The sequence below is a fragment of the Schistocerca americana genome, chromosome 1 (assembly GCF_021461395.2).
Source record: "Schistocerca americana isolate TAMUIC-IGC-003095 chromosome 1, iqSchAmer2.1, whole genome shotgun sequence".
Lineage (NCBI taxonomy): Eukaryota > Metazoa > Arthropoda > Insecta > Orthoptera > Acrididae > Schistocerca > Schistocerca americana.
Window position 1 is genome coordinate 379,673,243 of NC_060119.1, and position 16,641 is coordinate 379,689,883.

At 38.8% G+C, this 16,641-nt stretch overlaps 1 protein-coding gene across 1 annotated transcript in view; it reads right to left on the minus strand.

Moving 5' to 3' along the window:
• The window catches only part of LOC124601081 (N-terminal kinase-like protein), a 118,310-nt gene that overhangs the window by 61,031 nt on the left and 40,638 nt on the right, over positions 1–16,641 (minus strand). Inside the window, exons 5-7 of the mRNA XM_047136215.1 lie at positions 4,978–5,068; positions 1,624–1,938; positions 671–794 (exon numbers count right to left, since the gene is read on the minus strand). Coding sequence (XP_046992171.1) covers positions 671–794; positions 1,624–1,938; positions 4,978–5,068 — 530 coding nt within the window. The remainder of the gene's footprint in view (positions 1–670; positions 795–1,623; positions 1,939–4,977; positions 5,069–16,641) is intronic.

A 16,641-nucleotide genomic window follows, 5' to 3' on the forward strand; every position in this document is an offset into this window, starting at 1 on the left:
TTAAAAGCATGTAAACTAGCCAAGCATATTTTCTACTTACAGTAGTCGCTACAAACACTTGCACCAATAATTAATGTATATCTGTATCCTTTTCCACAATTTGTAACAAAAATTGAGGTTGGCATAATGTTCCATTGCCCTACGACTCTTAACCTTCACATTGACTGTGTTCATCTGGTTGCAGTGCACAATTCTGTCTAGCTCATTGCATTCAATGCAACATGATGCTTTTCAGAATGTCCCTCCATCCATAAATGCACACACGTTTTTAACACACACTGCCCTTATGATACAGATCCATTCACTGAACACTTTGTACACACCTGTAAACTAAATCTATCCTTAACATCTGGGTGGTTGTTATTACATTCAGGTCTGAACCTATGAAACTTTACTGCTCTAGGAACTGTGTGCCTTTCGCTTGATAAACAAGCTCATGTTGGACAACAGTTCCAAATGAGGTATTTGAGTATTTGCTTTTTTCTAAGCAATCAGTATATTAGGTGGTAGCTGGAAAAGATAACAACTAAATGTAAACTAAATATTGCTGGAAGTTAGATGAGAATAACAATGCTTTCATTTTTTCTGACAAGGGTTACCACAGTAGTAGGAAAGTGGTGGAGAAAAGGCAGGATGAGTGGCATAAGAGCAGTAATTATCTGTTACTTACCTATGAAATGTTCCAGTTGTTGCAATAAGCGTATTCTGGTTGCTCTATCATTGGAACTGAAGAGTTTAACAACACAGGGTACTATTTTCTTCTGATATTCGACTTCATCTAACAGACGGCCCAACTGAAAAAGATTTTATGATAAATATGTTCTATTATTAAATTTTACTCTCTCTCTCTCATAATTAACAAATTATGATTTGCCATTTAAAAGTGAGCAGGAACAGGAAAAGAGTGCAGAGGACCCAATTTATGTTTCTGAAGATTTACAGTCACTAAAAACAACTAATAAATAATTCTTACACAATTTGTTTACTTTGTTGTCCTTTTTCTCACGAAGTAATTAACTGTGAAATTTTTGGTGAAAATAACAAAAAAGTTGACACTGTTTATATTCAAAAGAAATATATCTCTCAATACATTGATACAATCATTGCATGGTAAAAGGTAGAGAAACGTAGAATCTAGAGAAGAAACAATAGGAAGAAGCCAAGGGAAAAAGTATATTGAAAGCTGAAGTTGTGGAGTGTTGTTAAAGGATTAAAGGTAAAATGAATGATAAACAAGAGAGGAGACTTGCAATGAAGAAAATGTGAATGGAGGGGGAGGTAAGAGGAGAAGGAGATGAAATGGGAGCAAAGAGTTTGACAGGAAAGTCATCTACAAGGGTGAGACAGAAAAGAAGCAACAAGAAGGATACAAAAAAGAAAACTCTAAGCCTTGAAAAATTCCTCCACATTGTGGGTCAAAGCTTTGAATACTTGTCATTCCTGAAGGTAAGGTACATTCTACCCTCATTCCCAAAATGATATTCTGAAATCACCCGATCTATGTAATACTCTAGTCCTCCTCTATCCCACACCAAATCTCAATTCTACAGATTAGTTCCTATGGATGAAACAAGTGGAAAACCTTTCCATACATCCAACAAAGAAAAATTAAAGAATATTTACCTTAAACATGGGCATTAGGACAGCTGAACCTGCATCACCGTACTCAAATGCCGTAATGAGCTGAGGTAAAATCTTATGCTGACAAACATTTTCTGGAAAGCTATCAAGCTGTGATGTTATTGAGCTGAAGAATCTATTCTTTTCATTTTTTTCTTTAATCTGAATTTCTTCAAGAAAGAGTAGTGCATCAACTAAATCATTCTTGAAGTATCCTCCAATTTTCCGACATCTTGTTATAATGTCAGCTGGATTAGGTCTACTTGCAGGATTTGCTCCAACAAGCTCACAATACACAGTACTGAGCTGCTTGGGAATCTGTTGATAAGATATTAAGCATCTATTAAGCAAGATAACTGAAAATCATGCAAAGTATCTGGATATGTATTATTATTATTGTTATTATCTATAATGTTGTATCAGGACAATACTATACTTGACTTAGTCGTAACACACATCTTTTAAAGAGAATACGAAGGTCATTTTATACAAGCTTTAATTCGGTTGGTAGGCACTAAATGAATGGACATAATTGCACACACTGCTCCATTCATTCTGCTATATTTATCAGTTTTTAAAACTGTAAGCATGTAATTTTAACATGACATTTAATAAATGTAACCAACAAATATAACATGCATAAATATTCAATAAAAAATATGTTTATGTCCAAATTACATCACTTTTTAATGGCGTTAGAAAAATGACTGTGATGATAAGGTGGAAATCAAATCTAAGATAATATGGAATGTTTTTCTTATGGCAGTAAGAATCTTGTAAGTGTACTGTGATGCTAAACATAGCTTCAGTTATGCATAAAAATGTTAATATTTTTATTATTTTTTTTCATGTTAGAAGCACCATGAGTACTGTAAAAAACTTATCCTTGAGTTTAGCAAACAAGATAAAAAATACCTTTGTTTCATCATTTAAGCTGTTACAAAACAGAAGCTAGTGTCGGCATGGAAAGGATTTTCCTGTTAACTGCACTTGAATGTAGATGGCTGTTCGTGCTGAGGCAAGTAATTTGCTAATTCAGGTGAAGCCAATTAGTACAGAAAAGTATATGCACCTAAAAACCAATGATTTGTTACTAGGGATAGTGTTTATGACTAAAGTTACAAGATGAGAGTTACATACATCATAACTCCGTAAGTTTTACTGCCACAAAAACAGCTGAGAAAGTCACAAGTTGTGTGCTGTGATTGTATGACAGAAGCAGTTGGAGCAGCCGACAACATTGATCTACATGCTTATGAAGCTGCAGTAACGTATTTCCTGGTTTTTGGACTTACATGACAGACTATGCACATATGCATTTTAATTGATCCATTGCATTACTCATCTCCTGTTTTTGGTACTACTTATTTCACAAAACTATCAGGCAATGTGACATCATCAGATAAAACTGATTCACCTAATCCATGTCAAACTACTTCATTATAGTGGGAAGTATTTGTTTTTGAGAATGGACAAATATCTAGGCTGCGGTAAAGGAAACACTGAAACCCACTGGGTTATGCATTTCAACTAGGCTAGCAAGACTTATGGCCACTGATCCATCCAAGTCTGTGGCTAATGCCCTACATTCTTGTTTCACCCACAGCCTGATAATGATTAACTCTATTAACGCTTACGTGGCAAATACTGTATAATCTATGCCTGGAATGAGAGGTCTATGATATGTAAGTAATTGCAGGGATGCAAATCCATTCATTATTTAGTGGAAAAGCAAATGTCCATATAAGCAGGGAATGTGAACATTGACTTTGGGTGGCTTATTTACTTTAGTGAAAGATTAATGGATCTGTGGCATAATGTTATCAGATAATAGATTTGAAATTATGGCACTGCTAGCATTCGAAAAACTTTCAAGCTGGAGATTTTTTAATTGATTGTAATGTAATTTCTTCTTTTATTTCAGTAACATAAATAAATGTGTGACTGATGTCAATAACTATAATGTAATTGATAGGTACTACTTCATTTTCAATATAACACTGTAAAAACAATGAAATAAGACTAAAATAAAGAACATACAATGCTTAAATGTAAGTCAACAGAAATTTTTGAAATTGGGAGACTTGTAACACAAAAAAGAGAGATTAAATCCAAAATCGAGAGACTGTAAATCCAAACTCTAGACACTGTAAATCGAAAATCAAGAGACAGTAACGCCAAAATTGAGAGACTGTAACATCGAATTTGGCAAAAAATAATGCCGAATTTTGCAAAAACGAATGCTGAATTTGGCCAAAATTGGCCTTTTAAAAAAAAAAAAAAAAAAAAAAAAAAAAAAAAAAAAAAAAACGAGTTTTTCTTATCCTTAATAGCCACACACTGCAGTACAAGAATTAATATGCTCATCCAAATAAATTGTATGGGGTAGGTGCCTATGTAGGAGGTAAGTGTCTTAGAATGAGGTGCACTGGATTCAAGATTGAGTTTCAGTGCATTCTTCCAAAATGAACAATGCACTCCCGCAACAAAAACACAGCGTGTGTGGCGACATAATGCCTAGATGCACATCATGTAGTTTTAGAAGTCAGCAGTGTCTAGGAAAGAAGTGTCACCAATGACTGCAGTGTAATGACTTTCAAGCATTTAGTTTTGTTTGATAATTTAAATAAGTTAGTGATAATGTAATGTGATTATGACTACCACAACAGAAAATGTTACAAAAATTGCTGAAATAGAATTATCTCAGGGTGATGTAGGGGATGAGGAATCTATAACAGATTAGTAACATTTTTGAAGACAATGGGTTTAATGAAATCAGTATTCCAGGACTAAGTTCAACAATGCAGGTATCAACTCTAGTAAGTGTAACTGCAAACCAGTAATAAGTAAATAAATAAAATAAAGGTGCATTATTATTGATTCAGAGAGTTTGAAGCACAAAATGGAACAGAGTAATCAGATAATATAACAGCAACGATATGACAGTAATTGGAAAATGGTTGAAAGTAACAAGAAGAACAAGCTAAACAGGAACTCACTGAGTTACTGATGAAAAAATAGGGAAAGCTTGGGCAGGAATTTCCAAGCAAAGTATGACGAGTTTGAAAATAAAATGCAAGAAATGAAACAGTGAAATCACTATGACAGAAAAGGACTGTAAAGGAAATAATGATGCATGCACGAAAATGATTTCTAGATTCCAGATGCAATGGAAGGAAACTGAAATGAAATTCAGCAACTTTCACAAAAAAGTAAAAAAATTAAACCTTAAAAAATATTTTACCATCAACTTTGTTATGAGAATGATAAATAAATCACAAAATGGTTAAAGTGAGAAGAACAATTTCATGTTTGTAACAGTCAATACGCAAAGAACTTTCCTGTTTTAACACTTACATTGTTCAGGTCTTTGAGAGAAGATTGCTGAGGCAAGGAACCATTGAAAGCTTCCCAGATGAGACACCCAAGTCCCCACATGTCCGTTGAGCTGAATCATGAAACAAAGCAGTAAAGAGCCACTTGTGTAGCATAAATAGATGCACAACATGAAAGCTGATTTTTTGGAAGCTTTAGAAAGCTTAGAAATTGTTACATTTTCCATATTATTATTATTATTGATGAGGCACTACATAAAATCTGAAATTACATATTTGAGTTATGGTGAGTAGCAACTATCCTTTTCATAATATAGTTGTTTTACATTGATTGAAAAAAGTCCTAACACCAAGAAATAATTAGAGTAATGAAATTTCAGGAATACATTAGTCTAGGTAACATATTTAGGTGATTAACATTGCAAGGTCACAGGCTAATGTAAGAGTGAGAAAACCGTTGCCAATGAGAAATACTGGTACACTGGCAACCAGTGAAACCACCGGAATGCTGAATGCATGCATGCAAATGTGCTTGTATTGTAGCATACAGGAATGAGATGTCAGTCTGTGGGTCAGAGTTCCACGCTTGTTGCACTTGGGACAGTCAATACAGGCATGGTTAATGCAGGTTGTATGTAGATGACGCTGGAGTTGTCGTCAGATGCTGTCCTACATGTGGTCGACTGGAGAGAGAGACGCTGATCAAGCACATCAAGGCAACATATCGACCCTCTGTAGAGCATGTTGGGTTACAACAGTGGTATGTGGGCAAGTGTTATCCTATTGGAAAGTATCCCCAGAAATGCTTTTCATGAATGGCAGCACAACACGTCGAAGCACCAGATTGACGAACATATTTGCAGTCAGGGTGCATGGGGTTATCTTGAGAGAGCTCCTGCTGTCATGCGAAGTCACACCCCAGACTATAACTCAAGGTGTAGGTCCAGTGTGTCTAACACGCAGACAGTTTGGTTATAAGGCCTCAACTGGCCTTCTAACCATCACACAGCCATTACTGGTGCTAAGGCAGATTCAGCTTTAATCAGAAAATACAACAGACCTCCACCCTGCCCTCAAATGAGCTCTCACTTGACACAACTCGTGTCATAAATGACGGAGGTTTGGGGTCAGTGGAACACACACTACAAGGTGCCTGGCTCTGAGCTGTCCTTGAAGTAACAGATTTGTAACAGTTCACTGTGTCACTGTGGTGCCAACTCCTGGTCTAATTGCTGCTGCACATGCTGTATAATGCACCAGAGCCATACGCCAAACACTAAGATCTTCCCTCTAGGTAGTGCCACATGGCCATCTATAGCCTGGTCTTCCTGCGATGGTACATTCTCGTGAATTCCGCTGTCAGCAATCATGTACAGGGAAATGTTCCAGCCAAGTCTTTCTACAGTATCACAGAAGGAATATCCAGTTTGTCGTAGACCAATTACTTGCCCTAATTCAAACTCAGTGCAGTGCTAATAATGACATCTTTGTCACCTTAAAGGCTTTCTTGACTAACATCAATTCACCATGTGCAATCTCAAAGATAACTAATGCTCACAACTACTACAGCATGTTTTTAAAGCAAATCTGATTTGCACCCTCATAGTGCACTAGTAGTGCCACTCTTATGCGACTGGCACGAATTTCAATAAATGTCACATTTCAGATATAGAAACACACCTAACAACTTTCATTTAACTAGCACAACTGTTCCCTGGTATTGGGGTTTATTTTCCCCGTCAGTGTATATAACAATATCTGTTTTCTGGCTTCAAAACACCTGATGGTAAAAATGTTTCATTATTGAAACAACTGTGTTGTGATGTCAGTTTGTTGAGTGTTTGGAAAGAGGTCAGTGAAATTCTATGACTGTTTATCAGTGGAAGTGTATATGTAGCTGTATTTACATATAAAAAATTTACTTGTTCACACACCACTGAAATTAGCCATTATTACTGATTTAACAAGAACACACATTTCTGTATTACAGCCAATACTGCCTGAAGAGTATCCTAATTAAGATCAACATAGATATGAGTTTTCCAAAAAAACTGTAATTATTTATGACAATTTTATGAAAAGGTTAGATTGATGCTCACCACAGAGTGGAAATGCCGAGTCGCAGTCAGGCACAACAAAAAGGCTGCTAAACAAGTAAGCTTTCAGCCAAAAAGCTTTCTTCTGAATTAGGCAAAAACACACACACATATATGTAAATGCCACTCACACACACACACACACACACACACACAAGCACTGTCTCTGGCTGCCGAGGCCAGGGAAAGTGGTCATGTGTGTGTGAGTGGCATTTGCATGAATACATAAGTAAGGTTTTGTGTGTGTGTGTGTGTGTGTGTGTGTGTGTGTGTGTGTGTGTGTGTGTGTGTTGCCTAATTCCGAAGAAGGCTTTTTGTTTTTTGGCCAAAAGTTTACTTGTTTGCAGTCTTTCTGTTTAGCCTGTCTGTGACTCAACATTTCCATTATATGGTGAGTAGTAACCTATACTTCTCATAATACTGTCATTATTCCCTCCTGACTTTTCCATTGTTGGTAATTATTTCCTCCATTTATTGTGATCCATGAATAAGCTCATTTGGATGAGTAAATGTGATTAATTTAGAATATCATAGCAAGAGGTTTGGATGAAACATTTAAATTTCATTAAGATTGGAGCAAATGGTTAACTAGCTGCCTGCTCAATTTAGTATTTTACTTTCTAGGATACTAGGAAGTGGGCATAGAGTCCACCACCACAAATTGCTAAGCAAAATGTGTAAACATATTTTCATACAACTATTTTTTTCAATAATAAATGATGTGCTTACATTTTAATACTCTCACAAAAATTAAGTGGACAAATAACTGATTTAGTGTCCCTGTGCAGAATTTCATAATATATAATCCGCTCCCAGGATTGGAATGACTCCGTACCCTCTCCCTTAAAACCCACATCCTTTCGTCTTTCCCTCTCCTTCCCTCTTTCCTGACGAAGCAACTGTTGGTTGTGAAAGCTTGAATTTTGTGTGTATGTTTGTGTGTCTATCAACCTGCCAGCACTTTTGTTTGGTAAGTCACATCATCTTTGTTCTTAGATATAATATATAATCTGTATCATCAATTCTTCTACATAACACAAGAGTGTATTTGCCCTATTCATTATACAACTGATCAGTGATGATATTAACTGAGTATATGGAAAAAACATTCTAGAGGGATGGATGGTAGTAAGAAATGTAATTATATACAAGGACATAAAAAAGAGAATGCTCAAATTACAGGACTAATGCAGCTTTCATAAAGGCAGGTCCTGCAAAGACACAACATTTGGTTTAAAACAATTATCAGGAAAGAAAATAGAGTTCAACAAGCCACTATTTCTGTTCTTTCTAGACTAGGAGAAAGCCTATAATATGGTAGGTATGATGAAATTATGAGAAATACTCACTGACCACAATGTATCCCTAAATTTAATGAATGCCAGTCAATCACTATACAATAACACTGAAATTAACTTAAACGAAGAATTCCTAACTGTAAACCTGGGACTAAAACAAGAGCGTGGTTCCTCAACAGCCTTTATGACATACAAGGTGTTCCTGGATGAATAGTCAATATTCAAGGATGAGCAAAAACTTATGTCCAGTACTGAATGGTTTCCAAAACAGAACAAATTTTAATGTATATTTGTTTGTGGCTAGTGGTGCACATGTGTGTATCTTACCCTAATTACTGGATTGGTCATGATAGTACAATTAACTGCCCACCAAGATAGCCAAACTACTTGGTCACATCATATATACTGTTGCCCTCACTAGAGAATGTGTACAGGCACTTAGACAAGCAACACAAAAGGTTCTGCTATACACTCACTGTGAACTGTTTAACAGCTGCAATGTGACATATATGATAATACTTAGAGGTGAATGTGTTAGAAATACATATTTTTCAACAGATATGTTATAAAATGTACGCAGTAATGTTCACTACTTGTTGTACTGGTGCAAACCTGACAATGTATTCAATAAAGGAGACATATCACGTTGCAGACAGGCATGATTAAAAGACACTCACATGTAGCTTTCAGCCAAAGCCTTTGTCCGTAAACACACACACACACACACACACACACACACACACACACACACACAAGCAAGCACACTTCATGTACACACAACCACCCTTGGGTTAGAATGCAACATCACGTGGGATGCAAGCAGCAAACTGGAGGGGTCGGGAAGGGGAAGGGAAAGGGAAAGTAGTGTATGGGTGGGGAGAGAGATGGACACTGTCTGGGGGACTGTGCAGGAGCTAGATCGTCAACAGACGCAGCATCAGGAAGTTGTGGGGCAGGGAGGTGGGGAAGAAAAGAAACAAAAAAGGAGAGAAGTGGAGAAAGATAGGTGGATGCAGTGGCAGAGGGCTGCAAATAAACAGAGTGGCAGACAAGAATGGGGATGGGATGATAGGACAGACGGGGGTGGAAACTGTTCGGTAGGTGGTGTGGAGACAGTATGTTAGAGGTTGAGGCCGCGATAATTACGGGAACGGAGAATGTGTCGCAAGCATAAATCCCATGTGTGCAGTTAAGAAAAGCTTGTGGCAGAGGAAAGGATCCAGATGGCTCGGGTAGTGAAGTAACTACTGAAATCAGGTGTGTTATGTTCAGCTGCATGTCGTCCCACAAGGTGGTCTACTTTGCTCTTGACCACAGTTTGGCAATCGCCGTTCATCCTGATGGACAACTGGGTGGTAGTCTTACCAATATAAAGCTGTGCAATGACTGCAGCAGGGCTGGTAAATGACATGGCTGCTTTCACAGATGGCCTGGCCCCTGATGGGATAGGTTAAACCCGTGACAGGATTGGAATCTGAAGTGCCAGGTGGGTGGACTGGGCAGGTCTTACACCTAGGTCTTCCACAGGGATATGGTTCTTGTGGCAAGGGGTTGGGATTGGGAGTGGCACTTTAGAAGAGGTGGGAAGTATATCAGTTAGGATGTCTCTCATTTCTGAGCACTACGATAGGTAATCAAAGCCTTAGGGAAGGAAGTCGTTCAGTTGTTCCAGTCTGGGGTGATACTGGGTGACGAAGGGGATACTCCTTTGTGGCTAGTTTTTGGGGGTGGTGGGAGGATTGGGGCTGTGAGAAGAAATGGTATGGGAGATCTGTTCACAAAATATGTCTGGGAGGACAGTCCATGTCTGTGAAGGCCTGTCCCCATACCCTCCACCCAACAGTTTCCAATCCCTCTGTACTACCATCTCCTCCCCATTCTCATCTCCCACCCGATTTATTTGCAGCCCTCTGTCAATGCATCCACTCGTCTTTCTCCACTCTTCTCCTTTGTTACTTTTTTCCCCCACCTCCCTGCCCCACAATTTCCTGACAGTGCATCTGTTGGCAGTCTAGTCCCTGCGCACTCCATCAGACAGCATCCGTCTATCTCTCTCTCCCCACCTGTACACTACTATCCCTTCCCCTTCCCTTCCCACACCTTCCAGATTGATGCTGGCATTCGTGTGTGTGTGTGTGTGCGCGCGCGCGGGGGCGTGCGCGCGCATCTTCACTGATGATGATGAAGGCTGCGGCCGCAAGATATATGTGAGTGTCTTTTAATCGTGACTGTCTTCTTTACGGTAAGTAGCACTCTATCTTTTCTTACATTGTTGAATGAAGTTTCTATTGTTTGATTTAATGTATTGAATAATGCAGAAAATAAATAACAGTGCAGATTAAACATGCTCTATCTTGGAAAACCATGTCCACACATGAAGTCATTTGCTTCAAATGACCATGCCTACCACACCCATGAATTCTGACCATTCCTCCTAGGACATCCTGTATGTGTTAAAGCGCTAGATGAATGGAATTCTAAGAACCCCAAGAAGATGAGTGTGGGAAGAAACAAATTTATTATTGCTATATTATTTTCAAATGACCAAGTTGTTCTAGCACACAATGAAAGTGTTTTACAAGAAAAAGTATTTAAATTGAATAATATTTTTAAAAACTCATCAAATGGTTCTACCTGTAAATGAAACGAAAGAAATGGTAATGGAAGGGAAACACACAAGAAGAGCAAAAATACTGGTAAACAATAAAATAGTAGCACAGGTAAATTCGTTTGAATATCTTATGACAGAGATATTAGTACACAAAACTAATTTGTTTGTAGTTTAAATAAGCAGAAATATAATGCTATAAGTGACTGTGTAGGAAGGTACCTTGGTACAACTGTGAGGAAAGACAGAACACTCAGACTACATAATATGGTGGCTAAGCCTACTCTTATGTACGGTAGTGAAAACTGGAAAGAAAAGGAGATGAATGACAATTTTAAGCAGCTGAGATGAGGTTTGCGAGGTCACTCCTTGAACTAACACTAAAGAGAGAATGGGGAATGGAGATATAAGACAACACTTACTAGTAAAAGTCAAGAGATTAGGGGAGGGGAAAAAAGGATGGTATGAACACATCAAAATAAGTAAACCTGAGCACCTGCCATGGCTAGCAAAACCTGAAAACAGGATATAGGATGACCACTGAAGAGATGGAGGTGGGGGGGGGGGGGGGGGGAGGGGGGTGGGAAGGAGGGGACAATTTTGTTAACCATTTTACTGCTGTGGGCACGTACACACATCCTGCTACACCATTCCCAAGGTGTTGTGGATGTGTATATGCACACTGCTTGGATTTTTGTGTAGGACTATGGTCATCTGACTGTGTCCTAAGCAGCCGATTTCTCACTACTACAGATGAGATACTTCCATATCACGATGAATAAAGAAGTTTTGAGTCTTTATCATACAACATATTATCCATTTTCCTCACTGCATGCCATCATTGGAAAAAAGAAGAAGAAGAAGAAGAAGAAGAAGAAGAAGAAAACTCGTTATGATATCTTGAATAATTTATGAGATATGACAATTGTTATGTCAGCATGATGTGCAAGGATGTGAATGGGTGCATCACATACGACCACCTTTGGGATATAAAACCCAATAGCTTCAGAACAATATGAAATATCCTTCTGCTGTCAATCTTAAACAAAATTTTGATATCTAATCTAAATTTCATTCACTGCAACGTTTGAGCTAAAATCAACCACGCACAAAGTTCACACAATGCATTTTTACCTCTGAACATTCTTTAAAATTTCATGCTTTAATATGAGCATAAATCAAATTTTTTCACCTAATAGTTTTTGAAAGATTGGATAAGTATTTCACATCGCCTGGAACGTCATCTCTCAGCACAGGCAATGTTTTACTTAATTTGATGCAGCGCAGTGCATATGATGGATAACGAGAAGAAATTCAGTTCTTTATTGAGTGAAGGGATCAGACTGAGAGACACAAAATCAATTTTTTTCACCTAACAGTCTTCAAAAACTCGGATGATAAGTATTTCATATCAGCCAGAACACTGTCTCTCACTGCAGGCAGCAGCATTTGGCAAGTAGTAAAGCCATAACAAAAGCTGCCTCAGCACAGTATGTAAAGAGCATTTTGTTGTAGTGAAAGGGTTAAATTCGCTTAGTTTTGGGATGGGTTAACACTCACTCCTTCAAATAGGAGGAGGATGAGGAGGAGGAGGAGGAGGAGGAGGAGGAGGAGGAGATGTAGTATATATTTTGGACCAGGTGATGGTGGGACTGAAACAGTGTGTCAAAGTAACAGTTTCAGAAATCCCACAATTTTGAACATGGCAGCACCCAAAACTTTCAATAAATGGTGTATACCGGCAATTAGTCACAACCGAGTGGGCTATACACATTATTCACTGAAAGTTTCAGAAGTGGTTAATTTTTCAGTCTATATTATCATTTCATATTGAGCAAGGACAGTGAAGGCATATTAGCAAGATTTTCTAAAATAAGATAGTCAGTATTTTTTTTAAAGGACAGTAATTTTCAAATAGTTACAACTGTTCAATGCAGATCAGGTAAAAGCTGTCAAATGTATCACTGAAACTCAATATGTCATCACTGACTATAACAAGCACTGCAACAAATGTTGCTAATGGCAATAGGAAACACAACAGCTGCTTGGACTGCCCCCAGTTGTGTTTTTGAAGTTGCCGTCTAGAACCTTACAGCTACAGTATGGCTCTTATTCACAGTATCACATTACAGAGACTGGTCAGGGGAATATTACTGTCCGAAGTACAGTGAATGGAGCCATTTTTACTTAGCAAATCTCGATTATAAATGAGCATGGCTGAGGTACTTGCTAGTTCATCTCTAGAATTTTACTGAACTTGACAATGTCAGAACTTTCTTGTGTTTTTCAGTAATTATTTTCCTGTATTCAAGTCTCATAGTGGCAAAATCTTTCAGTACCTTAAGGCAAAGAAGCGTACACAATGTTTGTGTATCCAGTTTGCCCAAAGTTACCACTTGGGATATATGACCATGAATTTTCAACTGTGTTGGCAAACAGATGTTTTATTCTGAACTGCATGTGAGCCAAATTACTAGCATCAGTAAACACATTCTCAGAATATCAAACAATGGAAAATCCAGGATGGAATGTAACAACATTATGAAAAGCTCCCCATATAGGGGAGATGCTGAGTCACAGGTAGGCACAACAAAACGACTGTTCCAAATAAAGCTTTTGGCCCGTAAGGCCTTTGTCAAAAATAGATCATGCACACGCAGCACGCGCGCGCGCACACACACATGACTGCAGTCTAAGGCAACTATAGCAACACACTCAAAATACAATATTTATATTGAAAACCATTCACTCTTGAACTACTTCCCCCTAATATTTGGAAGTTGGGACTATTTGCTCCCAACAAGTTGCACTACATGAGAATACCTGTGAGAATGACCATTTCAAATCTAGTTCACTGATATACATTACAAGCTGTTGATTCTTCAGTTGGCAATCTACAGCGTTCTGTTAAATTCACAAAGAGACAGATGGGTTGGTCTTTGCTTGGCTTCAGAAGCCCCAACTACCTGCATAGCTCCTCCTCCTCCTCCTCCTCCTCCTCCTCCTCCTCCACCACCACCACCACTTCCAACTCCAACACATGCTATGAACCTTTAAAATTGAGTAATAGGGGAACTGGTTCATATAAAGATGTGGTTGTTAAGGGAGAGAGGGACTGTACATATATTCAGCTTCAAAACGTTGTTGAAAGCAACTCATATACGCATAGCGCATTACTTTGCTTGTACTGTGTGTCACACAGAAATTCGTTTAACCCTGTACTTATACCATCTTCTGGATAAACAGGACAAGATGGGATGCTCCTGATTGAATGAGCTGATATAAATTCAAAACATGAAGGCCACTCGGTCAGTTTATTTTAGGCTTGTTAGTATTGCTACGTACACCAATTTCTTTGTGTCATTTTATGTAAAAAGTCATCAGCAATGCTGGCCAAAGACTTCTACATCTACATCTATATACATACTCCGCAATCCACCATACGGTGCGTGGCGGAGGGTACCTCGTACCACAACTAGCATCTTCTCTCCCTGTTCCATTCCCAAACAGAACGAGGGAAAAATGACTGCCTATATGCCTCTGTACGAGCCCTAATCTCTCTTATCTCATCTTTGTGGTCTTTCCACGAAATGTAAGTTCGCGGCAGTAAAATTGTAGTGCAGGCGGCCTCAAATGCTGGTTCTCTAAATTTCCTCAGTAGCAATTCACGAAAAGAACACCTCCTTTCCTCTAGAGACTCCCACCCGAGTTCCTGAAGCATTTCCACAACACTCGCGTGATGATCAAACCTACCACTAACAAAACTAGCAGCCCGCCTCTGAATTGCTTCTATGTCCTCCCTCAATCCGACCTGATAGGGAACCCAAACGCTCGAGCAGTACTCAAGAAAAGGTCGTATTAGTATTTTATAAGCGGTCTCCCTTACTGATGAACCACATCTTCCCAAAAGTCTACCAATGAACCAAAGACGACTATCTGCCTTCCCCACAACTGCCATTACATGCTTGTCCCACTTCATATCACTCTGCAATGTTATGCCCAAATATTTAATCGATGTGACTGTGTCAAGCGCTACACTATTAATGGAGTATTCAAACATTACAGGATTCTTCTTCCTGTTCATCTGCATTAATTTACATTTATCTATATTTAGAGTTAGCTGCCATTCTTTAAACCAATCACAGATTCTGTCCAAGTCATCTTGTATCCTCCTACAGTCATTCAACAATGACACCTTCCCGTACATCACAGCATCATCAGCAAACAGCCGCACATTGCTATCCACCCTATCCCACTATCCAAACGATCATTTATGTAGATAGAAAACAACAGCAGACCTACCACACTTCCCTGGGGCACTCCAGATGATACCCTCACCTCTGATGAACACTCACCATCGAGGACAACGTACTGGGTTCTATTACTTAAGAAGTCTTCAAGCCACTCACATACTTGGGAACCAATCCCATATGCTCATACCTTAGTTAGGAGTCTGCAGTGGGGCACCGAGTCAAACGCTTTCTGCAAGTCAATGAATATGGCATCCATCTGATACCCTTCATCCATGGTTCGCAAGATATCATGTGAAAAAAGGGCGAGTTGCGTTTCGCACGAGCGATGCTTTCTAAAGCCGTGCTGATGCATGGACAGCAACTTCTCTGTCTCAAGGAAATTAATTATATTCGAACTGAGAATATGTTCGAAAATCCTGCTATAAGAAGCCACCTTCATTCTGCCAACGACCTTATCAAAAAGAGCAGAGAGGCAGACAGAGTTTCAGGTGAACGTCTTCACATGAGGTGGAAAACTACCACTAAAAGGTGGAAGAAGCAACAATGATCAACACACAAAGATGCAGATGGCAAAGGAAACTGCTACATTAAAGACACACGATGTTTATACACAGGACACATGGGTTGTCACAGGTTAAAGATTCCACAGTCTGATACTCTGTAATTAATGTTTCAGCAAATCGAGTGGAAGTGGCTAACTGCCATCCAATCTTAATTCTTTCTCGAGCACCATATGTTTGCTGTCTTGTCTGTTTTGTAAGTATGTGCAGTGCATCGTGAAGTATGGATGGCAGCGCACCGGCAGCACTGATCCCCACCACTGCAATGTGTCAATCACAAAGTAGCTTTAATCAGAGTGTGGTCCCCATTCAGATATCAAGGAGAGGACTGCCAAGGGGGAAGTAAGCATGAGAAAACTGAACAAACAATGAAAAAATAACATTCTACAAGTTGGAGCACGGAATGTCAGAAGTTTAAACATGATAGGGAAACTAGGTAATCTGAAAAGGGAAACAAAAATGCTCAATCTAAATAACCGGGGGTCAGTGAAATGAAATGGAAAGAAGATAAAGATTTCTGGTCAGACGAATGTAGGGTAATATAAAGCAGCAGAAAGTGGTGTGTCAGGATTAGGTTTTGTTAGAATAAAAATGTAGGTAGAAGGCAAATAACAGTGAACAGTTCATTGACAAGGCCAAATATCAGAACTGACAGCAAACCAGCACCAAAAATAATTGTTCTCACATACACTGATCAGTCAGAACAATATGACTACCTACCTAATAGCAGGCATGTCCATCTTTGGCATGGATAACAGCGGCAATGTGTCATGGCATGGAAGTGACAATGTGTCACCTAATTCCTATAAATTTCGGCGAAGGGGCGATAAGTTCTGATGTCATGCTCAGTCCCATGATTTCCTCCCGGCCT